We start from the raw sequence: 26266 nt of genomic DNA on the forward strand, positions 1-26266 counted from the left end.
AGAGGACGGGGGGGGGGAAGAGAAATATAAGGAGAAAAAAAACTAAAAACGACCAAACATGTTGCCTTCCCAAGAAGCCTCCAAGATCTACCATGACAATTATATGCGCAACTCCCGGGCCATCGGGGTGCTGTGGGCCATCTTCACCATCTGCTTTGCCATAGTCAACGTGGTGGTGTTCATCCAGCCCTACTGGATCGGCGACAGCGTCAACACGCCGCAGGCCGGCTACTTCGGCCTCTTCCACTACTGCGTGGGCACCGGGCCGTCGCCCAGCCGGGAGCTCACCTGCGTGGGCAGCTTCTCCGACTTCAGCTCCATCCCGTCCGGAGCATTCAAGGCGGCTTCTGTGTTTGTGCTGCTGTCCATGGTGCTGATCCTCAGCTGCATCGCCTGCATGGCGCTCTTTTTCTTCTGCAACACCTCCACCGTTTACAAGACCTGCGCCTGGATGCAGCTGCTGTGCGGTAGGCTCTCGTACAACTGTTGTCTCTCACGGTGCACACTGTATTTCGTCTGTTCGGTCACACAGATGCATGTATCAAGTCCCTGAAATGTGCCAAAAACAAGCCAAAACTCAATTGACCCTTCTGTTGTATTTGCATGAATTGTCACTTTGCAGTAGGCAGGTGTTTAGCTGTATACACATATCATCACTTAGTTTAGGAACGTTCTAAGATGAAACAGAACATTTTTTAATGAATGGATTCAGTTCACCCACATTTACTTTCCACCAGAATCTGTTGGTCTCTGTTACATGGAGAAGGTACTGTAAGGCGACACCAAAACGAGTTCATTATTTCAATGCTTGTGAAGATAATTTAGAAAGATGCAGACTGCACATATAAAAGCACAAAACTGCAAATGTCCTATGTGAAGGCTATCGTGGTGACACCATCAAACACCATCACGGACGTCTGAGGTCAGTATGTTAGAAACATCACAGGAATAGCATGGGTAGAGATACGGTTTGTGCAGCAGTTTCATTGTGTGCTACTTGGAATCAATATGCTGTAGTCTAAAGGGTATAGGCCATGTCTTGTTACAGTTAATTAGAAGTGTTGTACAGATTTTCCATTCCTGCAACAACAGGAGATAGTAGGTGTACATCTGACCAATTATTCACACCACTGAAAGCAATAACAGGTCCGGAGCTGCCATGTTACGATTGATATTCTGAGGATACGCCACTGCATCTCTAAAGAAAGCAGCAGCAGGATCATAGTTTTGTGCTGATGAAATGCAAATGTCATTCATTCATCCATTTCAGCTCATGATGCAGTGTAATGTGATGTACGTTGCAGTGGGGTTGTGAATTCGTTCCGCTGTGACTGAGGACCGTACTGCTATTTTGAGGTGATGATTCCAGGTCGATTGGATTACTGATTTAAGAATGGTGATGTTTTGCCTCCTGCTCTGGTGGGCAGATTACAGTCTGTAGGAATGATTGGGGATAAAGGTTAGCTTCCCAACACATCCAGAACATACTGAAATGTGCTACTTTGACTGACAGCTGAATAACTTCAGTGTTTACAAATGGTATACTTTGCTGGTTCAGTTTGAATTTTTGCCGGAGCTAACACACCTTTGTAGCTGGCAGCATTAAAGGCACCGACTATGATAGTCAGGAATGGTTTGTGGTGACTAATAACACCAGAAATTAAATATGTATTAATTAACCACATCACAAGTTCCCAGAGCCTCAAGAAACATTTTGCTTGACCAACAGTCCAAAAGATGAAGAAAAGTAGCAAATACCGATGTTTGAGGAGCTTGAATCAGAGAGGTTTTGCAGTTTTTGCCTAAAAAAAAATTCAGTGATTAATCGATTCTGAAAATGGTTGCAGATAACAGGATTGATTATAGGACTAATCACTTCCCCACCTTGTATGGTTCTTGAGTGTTCTGATCAGCTCACATGGAAACAAGAATTTTGTTTCAATTTACTTCTGCTGTCTTTTTCAATTTCTTCTGATTTTCAGTGTTGGTATTTAACAAGATCGCTGTATAAGATAAAGTCTCAAATACCAATTTAATGTACGGTGATTAGATGTCACAAGGATAAGTGAGTAAAATGACCATGTCAGCAAGACTTAACCTTCTGAGCAGCGAGAGCACCATGAATCTGCCTGAAGGTGCAACAAATCATGATTTCTCTCATACACACATTTCTAGCAAGCCTCCTGTGTACATCCGACTTCTTTATAAGCTCATCAATGTGATAAATAGGCCAGGCAGAACAGCGTGGGAGTCAGTTTTCTGTACAGAAACAGTCAGCATACTGAATGAGAGGGAGGGAGAAAGGAAGAGAAAGACAGAGATGGAAAGAAACGAAGGAGGGAGGGAGAGGAGGGAGATCAGCACTTTTATTTCCTTCTGCATTGTTTTTTTCCTCATCCTCATCTGCCTACTCTGTCCTCCTCTTTTCTGCCGAGTGTGTTGAAAGGGGTTGGTGCTCTACAATCAGCACGAATCAGACATTTTACTATCTTAAGCAAAATTTTCATGACTTAACAGGAATGGAACCTGGATCGTCCCACAAACCATTAATCAAGAAAAACACTGATTAAACCCCTGATGGAAGAAGTACTCAGACTCAAGTAAAAGTAGCAATAACGCAATGTAAACATTTTCCTGTACACAGTAAAAGTCCTGCCTTAAAGATATTTCTCAAGTAAAAACAATAAAGTACTATTCGTGAAATGTACTAAAAGTTTAAAATATTATTAAGTTGTTAACGCTGATGCATCAATACACTTATAGTGCATGAAATGTGATGAGCCCCAACTACATACTGTAAAGCCTGGGAAGCACTGGCTTAATCTTTGAAGATGTACTCTGCAGAATTTCCTTGTTAAACATTCACTCATACAGAATTAATCCTTCCCAATCACTGGTTTCTGTATTTCCACTATTAGTGAACAGGACCTTTATTTACCTCCGCTCCAGAAGGTAACAGACCTTTATATGAAGCAGGCTTGTATTAGAGGTGGACCTTTATTTCTACATTATCATTTTCTTTCTTTTTGTTAAGGACTGTAAACTTGGTAATATTTCAGTGTGAAGCTTCATTTTGATGTTCTCCCCTCATCAGAAACCTGACTGGACTCTTTCCTCTTTTCTAATTTCTAAATACATGCATGTGCTTTGGATGACAAAATCTTATTGTGTGTTGAGTGTTCAACAAAATTAGGTTTTCTATTTTGCAACAATGCAACTCAATCTCAGCATATACTGAATATGCTGTATTAACTTCTACTTAATGTAGCTAGATCTTAACAATTCAAACTTTTTTTAGTTAGAGTAAAAAAAGAAAAAAACTTTTCTGTAGAGTAACAGCATGTATTTTGGACTTCCCATATATTCTGACTATATTAAAATGTACATAGTTTTTTTTTTTGTTATCAAACTAAATTTCTGTCTGCGCTGTAATTTGTGAATAAATGTCACGATGAAACTTCAGAAGGTTCTGCTGTCCTTCCAGTGGCTGCATATGAAGCGTGGCAGAGGTAAGTTGTCTAGGCTTGGCAGACAGCCTAATGCTGTTCAGCACCTTGGAGATGATCATTTAATCATCCACCCTGCCCTGCTGGGTGCAGCAGCAGCAGCAGCAGCAGGTCTCCTGGCACTGCTCAGTGACAGAGTGTACCACCGCAAATACAGGAAGGGCCAATTTGAGGCGATGGTGGCTAGATTTAGGCCAGCTGGACCAAAAGTGTCAGTTATGGAGCAGTTTGCACCCTGATCACAATGGTGTAGCAGACCAGCCAAAACACTGGGGTGTGAGTCTCCTGGCAAAGCAGAGCGACTCAGTGTGTCTTGGCGTCTACAAGGAAAAAATGCATCAGAGTTGGCCTGTGCATATACTGAACTGAACAAATGTGAACAAGGTTAAATGATTATAAAGTGCCATTCATAGCTGTTGGCAAAAAAAGTGTGACTGTAGGCTCAAATGAAGCAATATTGACTTGCACGGGTGTCTGGTCACGGGGGAACAAACTTGGAAAGATAGATAACATCCTGCATTTTACACTGGCAAACCTCTTGGATGTCACAAAATGGTCACTAGTTACATTGAAGCTGCTATGAAGAATGCATCAAGAACAGTTACTGGGTGGAGAGGAAACTGGATAGAAATATTATGGGAAATGATTTTTAGAACGGAGTATAGCCTAAATTGGTAGTATGTTGCTAGGCCATATTCACAGTCAGACAAGGAAAAACATTATATATATGATTTGGATAATTAAACGTGGTTAAACAATGTGAAAGACAGCAGTTGCTATTCTCAGTACTCACAAGGCCATCTTCAAAGTCTCACAACTGCTATACAACTGTTATAAGCTGCTTAAATATAATGACCTGATTGCATGGACTGTATGAAGACAAAGTGTAGGTAGGTACTTAGGTTTAAAAGTGGGCAAATGTATATTAAATGGTTATTTGGTAAATTTAAGACAATAATGAGTTGAGTCTGGTTTGGAAAGTAAGTGTGCGTAGAACTGGCATAGGTTTGAGCCATTAGCAAATAATCAGTAATAGGTGACAGTCTTCCTATATCCCCCAGTTATGTCACACCTCAATGGGAAAGTGGATAATGGGGTCATTTTACACTTAGAATCTTGGCTAAGCAGCATTTTCCCTCACACAAAAAGAACAAGAGGAGGGCTCAGTTTTCCAAAAGCACCTAAGGTCTGCGACGAGCTGCACTGTACGCACCTCTAGATTAATTCAGTGGAAACGCTTCTGGGAAAATGGATAGATCCTTGATTTTAATTCCCTGTTTTTGAAAACAGATGAGGTTTGAGTTTTCACCTTCCTACAGAAGCTGGGAGGGCTATTTAATTTCTTGAGGTTGTTCCCTTTTCTCCCTCTCAGTCTTATTCTTCTGTGATTCCTCTCCCACCTCTTCTCCATCTTTCTCCTGTTTGTATCGTTTTCTACCAGTTCTTAGCACTTGCTGCACTGTAGAAAAGCTCAAGAGCCCACAAGCCTTTCTCATTCCTCTCTTCAGCTGGCTCAGGTCTCCATTCGTCCATCATGTCTTTCGCTGTCTGTTGCAATATTAAACAGAACTAAGCAGGACATGGGCTGTGGCACAGGGGAGGAGCTGTCTTGGGAGAAACGACCTGTCGGCGACTGCTCGGTCTTAGTGTTTTTGTGTGTATGTGGTGTAAAGAGATAAAAAAGATGGAAACAGTGTGTGACTTGGAGGAAGTAATAGTGTGAGTAAAATCCAAAAGAAGGGGGGAAAAAACATACAGCACAACATGTGGAATCAGAATAACAGATCAACTTGTAGAGGCCGCTATTGTCGAGGCTAACATGTTAGCAAACACTTGCCCATTTACACATTCATCATACAGCTAGCAACATCAGCTTTCATTTGGAGTCGTGTTTACATGTGCATACAAGCCTAACGTGCACTCCTGAGGCGATCAGACTTCTTAGCTGCTAAATGTCAAATTCACTATTGTTTCCGTCAAGTGACCAACATTGTCTGTATGTCACCTGGTGCTGGGCAGGTAGTGCGCAGCAGGTTTATTAGAGCTTTTCCATTCACAGCTAAACATTCCTGGAGAGCTGAGGTGAATCCAATAGCCAGAACCCATTTTTTTAACCTTAATTTTTCTTTGCTATTGGACTTGGTAGTATAGCCTTTTAGATTGGAATTAAAGGGGAAAAAAAGAAGAGTTTAACCAGGCATCATTGTGTGTGTTTCACTCTGTATCAGAGAATTTAATGTGGTGGATTTGTGCCTGCAAACTATGCTGCTAATCTTAATATGAAGAATAAGGCAGCAGTACTGCTGGTGTTATTCATACTGTGGTCATATTGTTCGCAGTGAGGATAGTTTTTGGTCCTGTGAAGTCCTGTTTATTGATGAACTGAGCCTCGAGATGTCCGCTAACCTTTTCATTAAAGTGATCGATGTTGTTCTGCAGCAGATTACTGTGTGTATTACTGGCTTGCACAGCCTCTTGTTTCTTATTGGTTGGTTGGTTTTTCATTGACTCGGAGCGGTGATCGTAAGGTGGATGCTGCATGAATATTCACAAGTTGCTATACTTATCAGAAAACTATTTACAGAACAGCCTCAAAATTGAGCTTCAAATCAATGTCTGCCAAACGAGATTTAGTTGTGATGTGAGAAATGATAGATTACTTCAGTACTGACTCTTACTGTAGATACTGTCAGTAAACCAATGATGAATGATTAGAGGCTATCTGTGAATCAGCTTTGTTACACTTTGTAAATATTTGTGATTAACCTACTAAATGACACTTGATTTAACCAATCACACCATAATATTTCATTATGTGCACATTAGTTCTTATCTGTGTGTTCCCCTTGGTAAAGCAGTGCATCATACAGCATGAGTTGTTACTGGCAAGGCATCATTACCTCATGATTACTTAGCATTACTCACCATTTTTCTGTCCCCTCAAGAAGATCATCATCCTACCCAGCTGACAAGGAGTCTTAACAGGGAATCCACAACTTGTTCATGAATGACCCAAGCTATAGACTGCAGGGTTAGAAGGCAAAAAAAAAAAAAAAAAAATCTTGTAATTTTATTCAGAGCACATTTTCATTAATATTCACATCTGCATGTTACATTATTAGCTAACACAGTCAGACTAGATGTTAGATGCCCTCACAGTAGTTCTGTCTCCAAGAAATATTTGCGGAACTTAAAAGATGTTTAAATCTGTTTAATTATCTTACTTGTGACACTTTGGACCCTGACCTCTTACTGTAAAACTCACTGTACATGGTTTACATTGTAAGAGGATCAACAAATGCATGAACTCTGGTTGTGAATGAAGTGAGCTTTAACTCAAAATGGCTAGTGTTTAATCATAAATAAGAGAGAATTAAACTGTCACATTCAACCCTATTGACAGATGAGAACACCAATATTTGGGGAGGAAATTGTTCTTAACTTTTTCCTTTTTCTTTGTTTTTTTTTTTTTTTTTTTTTTTTACATCCAGCGTCAACATTTTTAGAAATTTTCCTTTCTATTGTGTCTGCTGACATTACAGCAGCTGAGTGAGCACAACACACTGCAGCTTAAGAAAACACACAGACAAAAGACAACCAGATAAAGAAAGCGTCATCAGTGTGAAAAGAAGTGCAGGGACACGTGTCAGTGGTGTCGCAAATGAGATCAAAGTTTTTTATGCTTTTTTCACGCTGGGATGGCATTGTTGAGATTTCATTGCAGGTATGGACTGTCAGTCTGTTGCTTATGGTTATGGCCAATTGAAATAATCTGACGAAAAACACACAATGATGGTTGTGTTGTGACTATTTGTAGTGTGTTTGTCTATTTGGCTGTGTGGCGTGTGTTTGCAGCACATATGTTGTCAGGTGGATAAAGATGTTTTCTTAAGTTACAGTATTTTGAGCTTTCACTTTAACAAACGGCTGAGGTGAGGCACCTAAAACATTTGGTTTAGGTCAAGAAAAGATTGTGGTTGCAGTTCCTAAAGAGGCAAACGTCAATTTTAGGTCTCTAAGAGTCTTTAAGTCCAGTGTTGTGCGTGAAAGTCTGAAAACACGTCACAGGCTGCGCTGGCACTGACAGTCAGCACTGAACATTAAAAATCCAATGTGGACAAAACTCTGTGGCTGAATTTTGAAGAAGAAGACACATTAAGTGACCAACATTATCACTTTTTTTTTCTTTTTGTCAGTTTTTTAAAATATATACTCAGACACAATTGTGTTATTGTGTATGGGTTTTCTTTTTTTTCACACATGCAGTGTGAAGTGTATCGAAAGCAATCGAAAAGCCTGTGTGTGAGAAAGAGAGCAGAAAGACAGAATGAGAGTGACTGAAACATAGCAACTGAATGTGTGTGTGTGTGTGTGCTGATGATACGCTACCATGCCTATATTTCTGTATGAACGTACGTGCATGCGTGGCCACACAATGCATCTGTTCGTGTGAGCGTGTAAGACAGTGGGGAAATGTGTATATGATGGTGTGAGGGTTGAATTATTAATGAGAAACGTTTTCTTGCTCTTCTTTGGGGCCCGTGTGTGGGTTTCTTATGTTTTGTTTTTTTCTGCTGTACTAGTAAATGCATAACGACTGTCTGTCCATGTGTTTTTGTGTAGCTAATGAGTGTGGTAATGCTAGTGCACGTATGTAGATAAATGCATGCATGTGTTTCCAGCAGAAGCTAAATAAATGCTGCAGTGGTCGAGTTAAATATAGAACTACAGAGGGAGAGAGAGAAGACTTTCCCTGGGGGATATCCCTGCCTCCCTCTCTCTCTCTCTCTCCCTCTCTCTCTCTCTCTCTGAGATTTCTGCCTGGCTTTTCCCAACCAAACGTACATGTTTTAATTATCAGGCTGTTAATAAATAATTCCAAAGTCACCGGGGTGTTTCTAAAAATACCCTGACAGCTGAATAATGGATTCCTTTGACCCTTCTCAGCATTGTCACTCAGTGTGTGTGTGTGTGTGTGAGAGAGAGAGAGAATATAGAGAAATAAAAAGAGAGACAGACCCTGAAGCTTGTTGATAAGATGTATAAATATGAAGGAAAAATGGAAATTTCTCTGCTATACATCAGGCATACATCATTTTATTAATGTGTAATTCTTTCTAGAACATACATGCAATCTGATGAGGACATAGCATATTGCAGCTTCATTGTGATCACATTATGATAATGGGTGATTTCATTCATGTATGGATTGCACTTTCCTTCCTGTAGTTCAGCTAGTTTGACCATGTGCCATTTGATTGAATTTATGCTTTGTTTAAGTAAGTAAGTGAAATGTCTAAGTACTTTGCTGATGTTTTTAAAGCGATCTGCAATAACTGCAGAGGCCAGCATTGTTGTGGTGCCCTGTGAGACAATGAAAGGACAACTGGAGGTTGATAGGCAGACTGCTTCTGTGGCGATGGAAGCACTCAATGTGTTTTTGTGTGCATAAACTGTATATACGGTACATATATTTCGTGGCATCAGTTTGGGGAAGGCCCTTTTCTATTCCAGCATGACTGTGCCCCAGTGCACAAAGCAAAGCTCCATAAAGACTTGGTTGGATGAGTTTGATGTGGAAGAACTTGACTGACCCACACAGAGCCCTGATGTCAACCCCATCCAACACCTTTTGGGATGACCTGGAACGAAGATTTCGAGCCAGGCCTTTTAGTCCAACATCAGTGCCTGAACTCAGTATTGCTCTACTGCATGAATGGGCAAACATTCCCACAGAAACACTGAAATCTTGTGGAAAGCCTTCCCAGAATAGCGGAAGCTGTTAGCTGCAAAGCTGTCTATGTATTTAGAATGTGATTTCATTAAAGTCTCTGTTTGGTGTGACGGTCAAGTGGCCCAATACTTTTGTCAGGTCACTGTGACATCATAGTTTTCTGTCCATCATTCAACAGCATAACTCATGAACAGAAGGGCAGATTGTGACCATATTTCACATTTTGTCAGATCCTGAACTTGGTGACACTAATCTTGAAACTGTGCTGATTGTGTAGATCTTCTGTGCTGAACATGTGCATATTAGAATGTATAGCTTTGCCGCCACATCCATATTTGAAGCTTCGCACTCCACCGCAAGCTCACTGGTTTAGGTGACAGGTGACTGTAGTTGCACCGTGTCAGTTCCATCTATGAAAGCAATAAAAAGTAAAAACATCCAAGGGGGTGAATACTTTTTTATAAGTGCTGTATGATCTATTCTGACATTCACTGTCATTGTCGTGACTAACATAATAATAATACAGCATACGACACACATAGAGTGCCTGACTGTCTGATTCTGATGCACATTAACCGTATCGCCAGTCAAGAACCTCAATATTGGAATATTCTTCTTTAGTGACTGGTTTTTTATATCCAATATTTTGTGCTGAGAGTTGTGTTAGGATTATTGTCATATAAATGCTATTATAAAACCACAGCTAAGACAATGTGCATTTGTTAAAGGGTTAGTAAAGTGCAGTTTCACTCAGATACTTTTCTTCTAAAACTGAATTAGGTGGATTGCCAGAAAGGGACCATTCACTGATCCCGCAGTAACAAAAGTGCTTTGCAAAGCTCAATGAAAAATGATGTTTGGACTTGTGCGATGACACATTATATGGTTATGTGCAAGGCTCTGTTCGCCTGCCAATCCTCTTTCCAGATTCAGGACTCGTGCCAGCAACTTCCTCCACAGCCATTGAAGGACACAGGGATGAGTGAGGAAAAGATTAAGGAGGACAAAAAGAAGGGAAGGAGGGGTTGTTTTTTGACATTTAAACATTTAAAGCAAGGTCAACAATTTGGTAAAATCTGTTGATTTATGAATAAAAACTGAGATGTTACCAGAAGAGAGTATGATGTTCAGCTTGCCTTCCCCAAATATAATTAATAAATGATAAATACACAAACAAGAAATAAGCACAGAGAGAATTTACAGTAGGTAGCAGGAGTGTAAGAGTGTAAATACAGCATAGAGGGGGAAAAAAAGAGGAAGAGCTCGATGCCAAGTGGGCCAGTGAACCCTGGCGGCAGCAACATCTTGTAAAGTGCCCCCTCAGCAATACACACGCACACAACACACACATGCATACTCACACACACACACACAGGCTTGATCCTAAGTCCAATAAAAGCTCTGTATATCAGTGCAAAGGCTGTGCATTAGATAGATGGACGACAGCAGGCCAAGGTCTGGCCACATTAGCAGAGGGAAGGGCAGACCTCAGACAGCATTATTAAATTATTGTCTGAACGCGCTGATCTCCTAATGTACTCGTGTTCACACTTTTCCACCCTGTGCTGAACTTCAAATTGCAGAAGCTTGCTTCAGTATGGAGGCCATTGGTTTGAACAGGAGGTCTCCATTCAGAGAGATTCAGTTTGGTCTAAGATATCGACCTTTAGTTGTAAGTTTTTAAACTTCCAGGAACACTTTTGGATTTTGGAATGGTAGGTTTTATAAAGTTATATAAGACCACTGGATTCTCCCCCATTATACCACAGCCACAGTAAATGCTCATTCCTAAATGGCTATTAAAATCATCAAATGGAAAAATTCAAGCAATGCTACACTATCAGGTAACACGCCAGTGAACGTAAACATTGTTTAAAGCAAACATAAAGTTAAACAAGGAAATAACATTCTTCCTGTCACAAATTAAAAAAATTGAATTACAAGGTACACAAGTTATTACACACTCAGTTTGGTCCAGTGCAGTCTCACTCGGTTTGGGGTCTAATATTAGCTAAGGTTAGCAAAGTTTAAAGTCTCCTAAACTGAACAAGAAAACAGGTTGTTTGTGACTGACTTTTCTTTTCTGACATTATCGACGCATCACTTGTCTGTGCCTTCCAAAACTATTACGAACCACCGCTGAAAATAAATCAGTTTTGAGGTTTGATTAGGTTTCCGTAACAAACATGACCTGGTTTGGTTTGAGTTCAAATAAATAATTAACGTTTGAAAATTACAACGGTATGAAGTACAGGGAGCTTCATCATCAAGGTTAAATTGGCTAAAGAAACGACTCACCTTTCCACCCGCAGCCCCTCATTACACATGTTACACATTATGACAAAGTCATAATTTAACCTAAGCCCGCGTCCGGACAACAAGCATGTCAGATGCGTTTTTCAGTTGCACATCTCACACAACAGACGCTGCTGTCTGCACAAGCTCTTTTAAGATCGCAATTTTCGTTCTCTTCCTATGGAATGAAAACCATGCATCTCTGAATGTGATGACTTCTTTATTGCCAATAGCATAAGTACTACTTTATATAGAGTTTATTTGGTATGAAGTATAGATACAATTTACGACTGTTGTAAAATAGTGCATTGATAATGTCACCACTTTATTTTGGCCTTAGTAAGAGTCTTGGATGCCTCTTTTGCTTCAGGGCAGAAGAATTGGGAAAATAACATGAATGTTTTTTATACTGACTATTCAAAGTCATTCAGATCGTCTGTGTGGATGCCTCAATCTGCAGTGAATATTAATTGGTGGGTTTATATGTGCCACTTTGTGTGCGCAAATCTCAAGTGCAGACTGTATGGCATCATAAAGTACTTCAGTCAGAGCACAAGACACAGTGCTGGATGGAGTCACAGCCCTGTACACACAATGCTCAGGAGGAATACTGAGGACAAAGACTTCACACACACATTTGTGCAGTATATAGCATACAGATGATATTTTTAGAGCTCTTATATCATTTTTGACTGTCAAGAGTAAAGAAAAGATCTGTGTGGACAAGCAGATAAGAAAGTCTGACAAATTGTTACAAGTCTATAAATATCTTTAGTGAGCTATTAATAAATTGGTTCACAGAATTTTTAACCAGTTGAATCACAAACATGTCCTGACAGTGTTTATCCAAATGTTTTCATTTCGTCTAATCAGATTGTTTCTATCAGCTGACAGGCTGTGGATGCCACAATGAATAGAAGCCAGGACGTGATAAACTGAGAGGAGAAAAATGACATAATGATGACATCATTGCGTGGAGCAGCGATAGTTATCCTGCACTCTTTCTCCTTATGAATTGTTTTTCCCTTTCATTCTCCAGCTCTCTCTCGATCCCACCGCTTGCCGCCTTTGAAGTTCCTCCCCTCCAAGTTCAGAATGCGGCGTCTTGAGAGAGCAGAGGGGAGGAAGGAAGAGGAAACACCCCAACAACTTCAAAGGGCTTTTCTTGGGTTGTAGGAAGGTGGGGGTTATTTTTAGCTCGCTGGTGCCCATTTAAACCCCTGAGTTGAAGATGGCTGAATAGGGAAGACAGAGAGAGGGCACAAAGAGATCATGTCACATTGCTGTCATACTGCCATACGCTACACAAAGAAAGAGTTTTTCAACCATATTCCATTTGCCCTTTTTTTAAATTGTCGACTTTTTAAAAAATAGAGCAGTACTGAAGGCTCAAAATATAAAAAAAAAACCTAGTTATCTTTAAACATGTAGTTTGCAACATATGTTTGCAAATTCAGCTTAAAATGTTCAAAACACGAATTAATATTATCAACAGATTGTAAAGAAACAGAGAGATGTCTATGTATCGTCTAAACATGCTCTCAATTCAGTTCAATTCATTTTATTGCTATATCTCCACTTCACAACAAAAGTTATATCTGGTCGCTTTCCAAAGAGAGTAGGTCTAGACCAAACTCTTTAATTAAGTTTAGACCCAACAAAACCTCCATGAGCATGCACTTGGTGACAATGGCGAGGAAAAATTTTAAAAGGCAGAAAACCTTGGAGCAGACCCCAGCTGTAGGTGGGCAGCTGTCTGCCTTGACTGGTTGGATTGAGAGAGAGAGAGCGAGAGAGAGAGAGAGAGAGAGAGAGAGAGAAAGAGAGAGAGAGAGAGAGAGAGAGAGAGAGAGAAAGAAAGAGAGAGACAGAGAGAAAGAAAGTGAAGGAGACAGAGAGGGAGGAAGGGGGCACACATGCATGGAAACAGCAATAATAACAAAGTACTAGAACTTTATGTAAAGCTAATAATGATATGCACAGTAAAAACTATTAAAAAAAGTAATAATAATAAGGACATGTACAGTACCAATTATAATAACCACCATAATAATTATAATAATAAGGTCCCCTCACCTGCCATGTCTTCTCATTCTGGGAGCCACAGTCCTCTTCTGAGCCGCTATAAAACGCATCTGTACTGGCCTCTGCCAGTCTTAGAGGCTGGGTCTGGTCCCAGTCTGTTGTCCAGCTGTGGTCAGTGGCTATTGAGTTCAACCCCCAATCCAGGCAGAATATAATCAGCGACTGGACTGACTGAGCAAATTCAACTAATGGTAACTATCACTACAGCCGACTACAGATAACCACAGCAAACAGTGAGCAGCAGGTGGAGGCTGCTCTGGTGAGATGCTGGCTGCTAAATGTTTTGAGCTACCTTTGGATTCTGGCTATATTTTTACAAATTGCCCCTTTAAACAGAAAAAAATGTTAGGAGTAACCAGAGCATAGGAGGCGGACAACAACTGAGTGTCATTAATGTTAATGCATATTGTACACTTGTGTACTGCAGTGCGTCCCAATGATATATCTACCTTTTGAGCCGAGATGGATTCACTTAGATAAGAAGATAAGCGACTGAACTGATCACACTCTTCATAACCCTGTGTTGTGAGGTTGGATTTTCAACAGATATTCACTTCAGAGTCAAACACCCAACTGTCGAATACCCAACCTAAAGCTAACTTCACTGCAGTGCTCAAATAGTTCTGAGCTTCAGAACAAGTGACCACAGACCTCCTCAGCTGAACAATGAACACCGACTCTTGATCAGTGGCTAATTCAGTTAGCGCTAAGCACACACCCACAGCGGTGAACAGTAACTGCTGGGCTGGTAGCTTCGGCTTTTTATATAATCTTGACATTTAACAGGAGGTTTTATTTTTGTATTTATTAGACAAAAGAAAAGCTGTGTGTGTTCATGTGTTTCGGAGGAGGGGCAGTGATGTTAGTGAGTGCAACTGGTTTACAACCACTGGCCACAGCTATGAAAATGAAGTGTAATTAGCTGCCATCATCTAAAACAATATCACATAATAATGTTTCATTTCATGCCAAAACACCATTTGGGTCAGAAATTAATTTTAAACACACGTCTGTCTGGACAGGTAACAAAATTAGTATGTGCTCCACAGTATTCTGTACCGTTATTAAAATATGACTAAGACTTAATAACATTTATGACAAAGGAAAATGACTGAAGTAACTTGCCCATCAGGTTTCTTGTATTCACTTTTTTTAAAATCCCACACTCATTAACTGTGAATGAGCTTTGTGCCAGATGGGGAAACATTCATCAAAAATCCATAAAACATGTTACCTGACACTCATTACTCAGTCAATGATTTTATCATCTCTCATTCGTGTTACTGTCTTGTATGAAGGTCATAAAAGGAGCTAATAACATGATGATTTCCCATGATGATTACTTCCATTGCTCTTCTATTCTCTCATTACTTACTGTATTATCGTCATTATATTCTTTCTCATTACATTCTCTTATTACGCCTGCAATCATTTTGTCAAAGGAGAGGTCACATTTTCTAATGATGTATATCTCAGCTTGAAATAAGACTCCTCATATTTGCATGGTGTTCTGCGTTACACAGAGAGGTGGTGACTAATATGATATCCTGCCTCATCTGTTGCCATGAGTTCACCACCCACCATTTTCTCATGATGGATGGCTGCTAGGTGAAAGGCAGAGTTGTCAGAGAGAATCACTAATACGACAGGGTTCAGCCGTGTGACTAATGGACTTCATGGACTTCACTTTAACACACTCAGAACCATCACCTTCAGACCCTCTGAGCACAAAATTCTCCCACAGTTCTGCCCTTTTTTGAAGTTCATTCATATTTCAAAGTCCAGCTAAAATTAAATTGCATGTTTATTTTCCACTACAACATATAGGCTGGGACCTTTAACACCTCTTGTACCCCTGTATCTCCAGCCCACTTCTGTGCTGTAGGCTGCCATAAACCTGCACTCTTTCTTTTGGCCGGGGAGGCGACTCCACTTGTTGCAAAAAGAAAGCTGATTGTATGAGAAAATGACTTGTTACTTCATTTATTACATCAATAAGCAGTATAGGGATGTACCACATGTGCTTATTTTCAATAGATAATGATCAAGGACAATCACAGATTTTTTTATGGCTATTATCCATATTTGAAGGCGCATGCAGCCATTGTGCCTCCTACTGCATTGGAGTGTGTAGATGCTGCACTTGTGAAATCAGTGAAAGCAATTTTTTATTCATATTATCAGTTTTACTCATTTCATTATCGTCCCAGTGGCTACCGCCACTTCGTTTATATTTTCTGTGAGCTTGTTCTGTTGACAAATAACAGCAAATTTAGTCATTTGCATGTTTGGTAGTTAGGCTCTTCAGTGATAGCACTGTTTTCAGGAAATAGACACAGCCTTGCTGCCCAACACTCAGAATGGAATCCCCTCCCAATTCAATTGAAATTGAAGTACTGTGACCTCAGACAGTAAACCTAACTTGAGTACAATCTGTAAGTTCTTTAAGCACTGCAGTGCTAACTGGAAAATGTTGTAACCTACACACACACACACACACAGTTTTATAGAATAGGAAATTTTGATTCAGTACTGGCACATCCTGCTTGTGTGTTCTCTTTGTACGAGGAAGCGCACAATACCTATATTAGAAAACCCAAAAATCTTTTAAAGTATGGAGATGTCCACACTCTTAACACTTACCTCATGAACAAACATCCGAGGAAAATGCACTGCCTAACATCAGTTTGCAGATTAGATAGCTATTTGGCTAATTAACATATTGAAACACTAATAAATATGCCTCTAGATTTCTGACAAACTATTGTTTAGCTTGTAAGCTCCATTTACCACACGAGTTTGTTAGATCGTCTTGGTGTGCCTACAGATTAAGCTATGGGTCAAATACATGTATCTATGAAATACTTGTCATTTCAGTTGGATGTTACTGATTGCATCAACTATTGGAAATCTTTTTTAAAAAATTCTGTTTTGACAGCAGTGGAGGAGTATATCTATCAGTGTGACTAGCCAGTTGTTGGCCTTTGAGGCTTTGATGCCAACAAAAAAGATTTAGCTTCATACTTTCAGCAGCAGATCACCAGAATTTACAGAAAGCCCAATGCTATTATCCTCTGTTTCAAATTTCAGCTTGTGATCTCTCTCTGTGTTACTGCACGCCTCATTCCGCACAGCAGCCACTGTGTTTAAAAGCCACCAAACACCCTTCAATAGACACATATGGCACAGACGGTACTTAAAATACTCACAATTGTACACCAATTGAGTTCCAGAAGTTAGATCTTTTGAATATTTATTGGACTGATGTGTGATAATCACCAACTCAGGCAAATCTGCCTGACTTTTCATATATATATATATATCAAGTCATGTCACCCATGGAAAAGACATGTCTGGTCTGGAATAAAGATTCAGTGTGACGTCTGCCATGTATGTTCCCCATCTCCCAGTGGAGCCCACTGCTTTACTTACAGCCCCTCAGGCACAGACTGACTGCTATTTAAACAGTGCTGGTGAGCAAAGAATATGGCACAATCAGCTCCCCAGTGATGCTCACTTTGATGAATGAGCAGAGGTGTAAAGTATAGATTACCATTTTTTTTTTAGTGTCAAAATTGCATGTTTGCATTTCCTTGAAGAACTTTGAACTTTGAGGGTCAGTGGGTCTGTGTGAACTTACTTTTGCTTGCAGGTGTGCATGTATGCAGGTTTGTGAGTGATCTATATGTTTTAAATGCTTTTAAAATAATTGTCTCCAGGTAAATAATGTATACGGTGCACGGATTCCATCTTGTTATTGTTGATATTCCTACAGCTGCTATTGCTAATGACTTCCATACTGCCTACACGTCACCATGTTTTGTAGGTGTTTTCATGAATGTAGCAAGGCAGGTAACTTGCAAGTGTTGTCAGTATTTTCAACTGAAAGTGGATAATGACAGCTCAGAAGTCATTAGATGTTGCTAGGTAATGTCATGCTAATTTGCATATACATAGAGGTCTTAAAACAGCACAGTACTTTTTTTCATACTGTACATTGCTGCAGTACATTTATTCACCCGCTGTCTGACATGCTCCGTTTTAGCTCCAATATCTTTAAGGCTCCCCTCCTGATAAGCCCAGTCTGCTCTGATTGGTCAGCTCCACGGGCCTGAGCAGGCACAGCCCGCCAGTTCTCCCGTCTGCTCTATCAGTGTTTTTCCAACCAGGAAATGCCCAGGACATCGTGTGCAAGTTCAACATTTTTAAATCACCAAGCTACTATCAGTAGCAATCACAGTTTTTTGTGCTGCGAACTCACATAGAGCAGCAACATACACACACACACACACACACACACCAATCAACACAACAGCAAAGCTAATACCATTTCTGCAGTGTAAAGGTTTACAAAAAAGCAGCATGAATAAACAGTTGCCAGCAACCTAATAGTTTCTTTATTTAGTTTAATTCAATTGACGCACAGTCCAAACTGTTTTTTGACTGTCCCTCCATTATACATTAGTCCATCATCACCACAGACTGGGTCCCAGATTGCCAGCAACAGGCTAACGCTAAGTTCAATAGGCCAGTCTACACAATAAACCATAAAACAACGTTTTAAAAATGGCAGAACTTACAAGTTTAAAGTTCGGTCCTAGACTGCTGTGGTTGATAAAGCCTTTTCCACTATCTTTGGGCACATTTCTTTAACATTTACATCAAAAATACAATTGACATCCTCAGATGGGATGTGACGACCCATTTCCAAATTTCACCTTAACACTGCTTCTCTGCTCTTGTATCATCCTGCAGGAGTGTGCCTGGTGCTGGGTTGCATGATCTTCCCTGACGGATGGGACGCAGAGGTGATCCGGGACATGTGCGGAGAGCAGACGGGGAAATACTCCTTAGGCGATTGCTCTGTACGCTGGGCATATATGCTTGCTATCATGGGCATCCTGGACGCACTCATCCTCTCCTTCCTGGCCTTCGTCCTGGGTAACCGGCAGACAGACTTCTATCTTGATGATTTGCAGACAGACAACAAAGGTAAGTGAACTAATAATAATAAAGAGGGTATTTCTGGAAGAATTGATCATCTGTAGGTAGCTAGCTAGTTTACAAGCTACTCACTACCAACATTATGAGTTGGAGGAAAATTTCAAATCTCTAATGTTTTCATCTTAAACTTTCTTAAACAAGAGTCTTGTGAAATGGCCTGAAATATGCACTGATATGATCTAACTCTAAAAGACAGACAGTCAGTGTCTTCACCAACTGATGATCCATGTAGAGGACTTAAAAATAAGGAACATCACTGTTTTTGCATTAAATCAGTGTGATTTCATCTTAACACAACTCTGTTTGGATGTTCACTATGGAAAAACACACTTTGGCAAGGTTCAGTTTATGCTTTATTATTATCAAGGGCTCCATCTTCCATGCACCATGAAGTGGCACACAGTGCAGCGCAGGTGTCATTGCTGGTGTACAACTGTCACAGTTGACATTTTCAGCCCACATTGTTTCCTTGTGCCCATCTGTGCCACCATGGGTGTGTTAGTCTCAAAATGAGGTGTGGTCAGGTGCATTGTTAGCGCATTGCCATCTTGAACATTATGCTAAAATCTGCATTAAAATTAGTGACACAGGCACTTTCTGCTGTCTCAAGATAGCAATGTACGTTGGGTGTTTCAGGTTCCACTGGCATATGTGAACACAGTGCTAGGACACAGTGCAAGTCAGCTGAGAACAAAGAGACCTCCACTCAAACTCTGGCATGGTTTGTTTGTAGCCTTAATGCAAATGAGCCCAACCATCTGAAACAACTGACATTATCCACTGATTAAAGAAAATCTAATCATGGTTATTCGATTCCCAGTCTAAACAACAGTTATAAGTCCGGTGTGTGGTTGTATACGCCCATCAGGGCCCATCTCTGACGGTCAATTCTTAAGACGGCACATCTTCCAATAAGTTACGATGTTCACTGCAATTGGATATTTTGTTTATTTAATGAACTGCATATAGGCAATGAAAACAATTAGCAATACACACTGCTGGTGCTCCATAATAAAGGAAAAAAAGAAAGGAAAGGAAGCATTTTGGGACTAATTCTTCCTGTAATAGTTTGACCAATGAGAGAGCAGCTTGATTGGTATTTGTTTACAACCTTCTGACTGTGCCTGAGTGATGCTGTGTGATCATGAACAACCCAACAGGCAAATATAACAACTGTATTAAATTATTTGCTGAGTGGTTGAGTGGTAACAAAGTAAAGTACAGGTCCTAAATCATCATGTTTATTTAACAAGCCTTTTAAACCACATTACTGCAAAGCTGAATAAAAGCATAAGGAAAAAAGAAAAAAAAAGAGCAACTCATTGTGTCTGTCTTCCTCCTGCTCTATTTTTCTGGGCTTTAACTGTCAGGCCATTAACATGAACAAAATTTGTGCATTTGAAAAATGAGTGCACTGCAACCTGACCTCAGTAGCTCCAGCCAAATTGCTTTCAGTGCTGTATTCAAGGGTAGGAGAGAGTTCTCCAGAGGGTTTCTGACAGTTTGCATGATGTTGCATCAGTTGCATTGCATTGTTTCAAAGAGAGCAAGAGGAGGAAAGGAATGGCAGAAGAAGGGGGTGGAGGGGCATGAGTAAAGGATACAATGCAAAACAATAAAAAGTGTCCTTACATACAGATTATGTGTTTGATTTGACTCCATAAGCCAAATGTACAACAACACAAAAAAAAAACAGAGCGAGGAGGGTGAAGGAAAAAGAGGTAGAGAGATCTGTGACATAACACATAGTAGACTGAGAGTGTGAGAGATATACAGACAGATATAGAGCAAGATAAAGGAGAGAGGAGGAGTGAGAGGAAGAGACTGAGAGATAAAAAGAGAGAAAAGTGACATAAGATGTCTCGGTTCTCCGACGATGATGGTTTCCATGGTAACTGGAGATATTCCAGAGCGTGGGTGTGTCTTTCTGTTCTTATCTGATTAACCTCACTGACAGTCTCAGAGATTTTACACATTTAATGCATCTAATGCTTTACCAGTTGTGTGAAGTTTCCTTTATTTCACTTGTATTTCCTCTGTAGAAACAAATTATAAAAATTTGTATCAACCAATACAAACAAAGCTGCATGACAACAACAGTCTATGGGCAGTCCATGAGAGCAATGGTTGTCCATATAAGGGACAAAGGTGGAAAACAAAACTGGATGAGCATCAAGTCAAAAACATTTTGAGAAAAAAGTGACTGGAAGAACAATGAAATGAAAGAAAAATGTGGTCTTAGGTTGGACACAAGTTAAAAATTACAATATATAAAATCCAGATAATGTTTTCAGAATAAACATTCCGAAACAAATATTCACATTTTCTGGCCTTACTTCCCCATGTATATGTCATCACTTTTGTTCTGTTTTGTCCTTGCAGATTTTGCTGTGTCAAGGGTAAGTTGACTTTTGCTTCATACGTTTCATTTGCATCATGTGTGAGGAATATGCTAACATGTGCCTCATTAGCTTTTGAGGATAGTTTAGTGCCCAGTCACATTGGCAGTCATGGCAGCCGCAGTGCAGCTTTTATTTCTGCTGAGGGACATCTTTTGCTGAGGGGCAGTAATACCTGTGATTTATTCCATTCCTCCACATGCAACTCCCTAAACCCATCCACTAACCATATGTCACATGTCACATACAGTAGGTGAAATAATATGGGCTTACTCTGAAAATAGTTGTTGTTTGGTGTTGGTGTGCAGATAAATGCATACACTAACTTATTAAACACAACTCTTTCATTCTGTTCAAAATTAAAATGAATTTACTTTAGAATTAAGCTTAGGGACACAAACCATCCACAGGTGACATGAAATGTTTATTCTGTTTCGCATTTATCTCTCTTACTCAGCAGATGGGATGTCTGCAGATGAGGCAGTCTGTTGTTGGACAGCTAGCTTTACATCCACACAGTGTCAGCTTCAGTATAATTATATATTTAAAAGCATTCTCAATATTGTAAAGAAAAATGTAGTTTATGTTACCTCATTGTGTGATGAAATGCTATACATATATATATATATATGTGTGTGTGTGTGTGTGTGTGTGTGTGTGTCACTGAGATATTCTGACCTTTAGTCTGTAGTATGGGTGGAGCTCCAACCCACTGCCATATATAAAGATGGAAGGCACTTCTTGAATTTTTCTATGGCTCACCATTCCTCTGCTAACATGGAGGGGGCGGGTTTTATGACCTGTATAATAGTTAGCCACCAGGGGGTGATCAGTATGTTTTGGTAGTTCTTTTGGGAAGCTCTCATGTCATCTATTTTTATATACAGCCAAACACATCCATGATGCAGCTAAGTAGCAGCTTTTCATTATCTGCCTGTTGAAACTCTACACTCGGCATGTCTGTGCTGTGTTCGCAACACACTGCCTAACAGCATTTCCAAGGTCTTCCAGTATTGGTTGTTCATCTATTCTGGTCTGGACACAGGAATGCCATAGAGAATCCTGTGAATTTTCAAAATAAAACACCCTGTGCAGACTTCTGATCATATATCATATCTGCAAAAATATCTGCAAAAAGAACCAAATCAACAAAATCTGAACAATTCAATAGAGCTGGGCAGGCAAAAGCTCTGCCTCTGATGCGCTCCTAGTGCAGCTATATGGAGTACTGAAAGAAAACTCCACCCATTTCTATGACCTCAGTCTGAATCAGTATGATATTAATCATGTGTCTTGCTCCCATCAGATTGAGGTGCGGGACAGAAGAGAGCCAAGGTATGGTGTTCAGCGTCTCCACTGAGGACAACAATGGCAGTGGACAACTTCTCTTCTCTTCTCTTCTCTTCTCTTCTCTTCTGTTCTCTTCTCTTCTCTTCTTTCCCCACCCCCACTCTCTTCTTCTCTCCAATGATCAGGATATCACCCAATCTCAATGCAGACACCAAGTGTACAGGATTCTGTAAGATAAAAAAATAAATAAATAAATAAATAAACAAAACAAAACACACACAACTATATTTTGAAAAAAAAAAACATACAAGGTTGTACAGTGCATTTAACACTCGACTTTCTCAACGAATTCCTTTATGATGAAAAGATTTACTGTATTTAAAGTCTTGATTTGTGTGAGAAACTCAATCCTTAAGATGAAGAACCATAATGTCCATTTATAATTTTAAGATGATTTATTTAAAATCTTGCTATTTAATGACTTTGAGTTTGTGTGTTGTGTGCATTCATAGCTTCAGACGGCAGACACTCCTCGTGCAGTGATAGAGTCAAGACTTGCAATACAGCGGCAAGTACATTATTAAACACTCACAACACTTCAACAGGGAATTGTATGGCTCTTCATCTAAGGACTTTCAAATGTGAGGAATTTAAAGGAGTACCCCATTGCAGCTTTACAGAACCTCAACATCTCTGGGAGATTCTCTACTGTACATACTGAACAATGTAAATAACATTACTCCTGACACAAACAGCCGACAACAAAACCTCATCTGACTCTAATGCATTCAAGTATAGTATTTCTACCCTTGGTTTCATTGTTCTTCTTGCCCGAAGAGCATCAGAGTATGTGCAGATCCTTTGTGTTTATATGACTCCGCGATACTGATTTGGTATATGAAAGATGGAAATAAACTGGATATTTTAGATCAGCCCTGTCTTGCTGAGTGGCATATAAATAACACGACAAAGTCTCAAGTTATTTTTGCTTTTTGTTTGTCATTTAACATTTGTCATTTTAGATATACAGAAAAAAAATATCAGGTGATATAAGGGTATAAAGACCAAGGAAGTTTGAGAGATGAAAATGTGGTGATGGATGGGTCAAACAAACAAGGGACTTTCACCTAGAGGACCAGTGTTTGTGTCCTGTGTTAAGCCAAAAGTCAACATGACTTATTTTAACTTAGGTCTGCTAGTTAAATAGTGAGTAAGTGAGTTTTTCTGCCTAAACAAACTGTGTCTATGACAACGTAGGTCACAAATCATATAATGTCTGTTAAATGACACACAAAATGTTCTTAAATGTGCCATGCTATTTATATGCCATCCCATGACATCATGCTCCTTCGCTGGATATTCCAGAGAAAGGCAGAGGACCATGAATCAAAGTGATCGTGTAGGGCCACAGAAGAAAGATGCCTCCCTTGCATCAAAACGGCCTAAAAATGTGCCCCTTATTGTAGTATTTCAACCTACAGTATGTACTAAAAATTCAGATTGCTGAACTTAACTTCCGCTGTAAGTCAGACTTAGAAGTCATGTTTTTTGTCTAAGTTCATTGCTTTGTAATACCCTTTTTTTCAGTGTGCAGTTTACTCCAGTTTATGGTTCCAGCATACAGTGATAGTTTACTCTGCGGTGTCTTAAGACTGTGTGAATATGGCTGTATGAGTCGGCCTTCTCTCAGTGGGAAGCCCCAAGTGCTGCATTGTCTTAAGGTGATGTCACTTATATGCCTCTTTGAATAAGCAACACTGCTTGTAGTTGGAATAGGGATCATAAGAGGGACAAAATCACAGCAAATATCCCCCAAATTAAAGTCTCAAATCACATCAAAAATGTTGTTTCTGCAACATGAATATTGGTCAACAAAATATACTGGGACTTGGTGTTTGACCATTTAATCCTTGCTTCAGTGTTACACATCACTTTAGATATCAAGTGACTTGTATTGGGCCTCGTGCAGGAACATTTTAAAATATAGCTTTTTGTCAAACGCATGTATCATTTTGGATTCTGCAAACTTTCCAAGTGCTATATAAGGGGACTGCACTGTGCTATGTCTGAGATAAAGATGATTTGATATGAAGCTAAAAACTAAAAAACCTTGCTAAAGTAAAGCAGCCCGTGACTTAGATGGCAGGCACTTAACGTAGCTTGACCAGAAACCAATGGGAAGATAATACACAGCAACAGCAACCGAAGTTGCCTTACATAAATATGGCAATCATATCAGAAACATAAATCCAAAAATGAGAAATACTTCCTCACAGTAAATTGGCTAGCTAACTATTAATGAATGGTGAACAGAACATTATTCATTGACTTTGACAAGATATTTCAACTTCAGATTATTTAGTCAAATAAAAGCATCATAATTCATAAGCCAGTCTACCTGTGGATCAACGCAGAGCATTTGTTGGGTGCTGGAACACAAATGAATTTCGCTAGAACCACAAATTCTAAACATAATGAATTCTGTACAAATGATTCTTGCATGAGGCCCGACAAATACTGGTCCCAACCTATAATATAGCTGCCATGTGTTGTAGTAACACAGTCCCAGGAGAAATGCGGATACGTGAACTCACTCAACATAATTTATGTAGCCACTACCCAGTTTATTGTTGCTCAAACAGTAATTTACCTTTATGTAGCACTCAAGATAATGCCAGTGACACTGGCTGTTAACAAAATACCTATGACATTAACAATGATCACTGCTACACCAGCAACATAAAGGTTGAAATTTATACAAGATGTCAGGATGTTTGAATCAAGACAACCATGAGGTGATTGACTTGACAGACCTGATTTGTTGTTTTGATAACCCGTGTTCATAAATTTATGAAAATGTGCAACTCTGAACTAAAAACTGCTACCAACTCTGCGAGTATGACATCACTTGCAGTGGGGATCTATGACTCAACATTATACCCATGAGCGCCCCTCTATGGGCTGTAGCCACATGCAACAGTGACACTGACTGTCACGATATCGTTGACAAGTATGAGTCTAACGTGATAAGTTGTGGTTGCACCATGGGGCTGTCATCCCTCTCAGAGCAGAATGTCTAGGCTGTAAGTGAACCTCCTTAGGCACCAAACTGGGGTTGAGTCGAGAAGGGAATAAAATTAGTTGTTAAAAAAATAATAAATCACATGCTAATTGTTTAGTATGAGGAATTAGCATGCTTTGTGCATTTGGGGTGGAAGTCATGATCAATACTGTAAACCCTGAGACAGCATTTTACATAGCTAAAGCCCAGTTCAGACCAAAGACTCAGGACGAGACAGAACTGTTTTTGGAACGTTAAGAGGAAAGTTGTAGCGGTGTGAACTGGTCTGTCTCAGCTTGACTCAAGTCATCTGATGCTTTTAGAACAAACAGCCAATCAGTGCCTCGCTATGAAGTCAGCTCATCAAGTCAGTTAGAAACCGTGCTGGGGGTTATATGTTTCAAAAGTTACTAAAGTAATGTGTCTAAGTAATGTATTGCTTTGAGCAATAACAATGTAAGATAACACATTATTAGCAGGATTGCATTATTATTATTAATTTATGATTATTATCAATTGCCACCCCAATCAGTCCAGGGTGAAGCCCGCCTCTCGCCCGTAGTCAGCTGGGATAGGCTCCAGCTCCCCCGCGACCCTGACCATTTGCAGTTGCAAAGAAATGCAACTGCAAATCAATCCCAGCTACAAAAAAAAAAAGTCTGAAACGCAGGCAGTTAGAAGAGGAGTCAAAATGATAGGCTGTTTTATCTACTGGCATTGGTGTACACCTGCAGTTTTCCAGAATGCTGCACAGAGGCACATTCCAAACAGTTTCAAGTTTCAACCTGTCTCGCTGTTAAACTTTGGTCTGAATGAGGCTTAACATGCAACACCATGTTGGTAGGGATGCACTATTAATACGTTAAGGTATTCATCTCAAAATATCAGATGA

At 39.8% G+C, this 26266-nt stretch overlaps 1 protein-coding gene across 1 annotated transcript; it reads left to right on the forward strand.

The window, feature by feature from the left end:
- Positions 1-25760, forward strand: LOC124063858 (LHFPL tetraspan subfamily member 4 protein-like). The gene is made up of 4 exons (XM_046397938.1): positions 1-467; positions 18376-18612; positions 21007-21023; positions 22330-25760. Exons 1-4 carry the CDS (start codon positions 59-61, stop codon positions 22381-22383), a joined length of 717 nt encoding a protein of 238 aa, XP_046253894.1. The 5' UTR covers positions 1-58; the 3' UTR covers positions 22384-25760.
- The last annotated feature ends 506 nt before the right edge of the window (positions 25761-26266 follow it).

The sequence above is a fragment of the Scatophagus argus genome, chromosome 8, assembly GCF_020382885.2.
Source record: "Scatophagus argus isolate fScaArg1 chromosome 8, fScaArg1.pri, whole genome shotgun sequence".
Taxonomy (NCBI): Eukaryota; Metazoa; Chordata; class Actinopteri; family Scatophagidae; genus Scatophagus; species Scatophagus argus.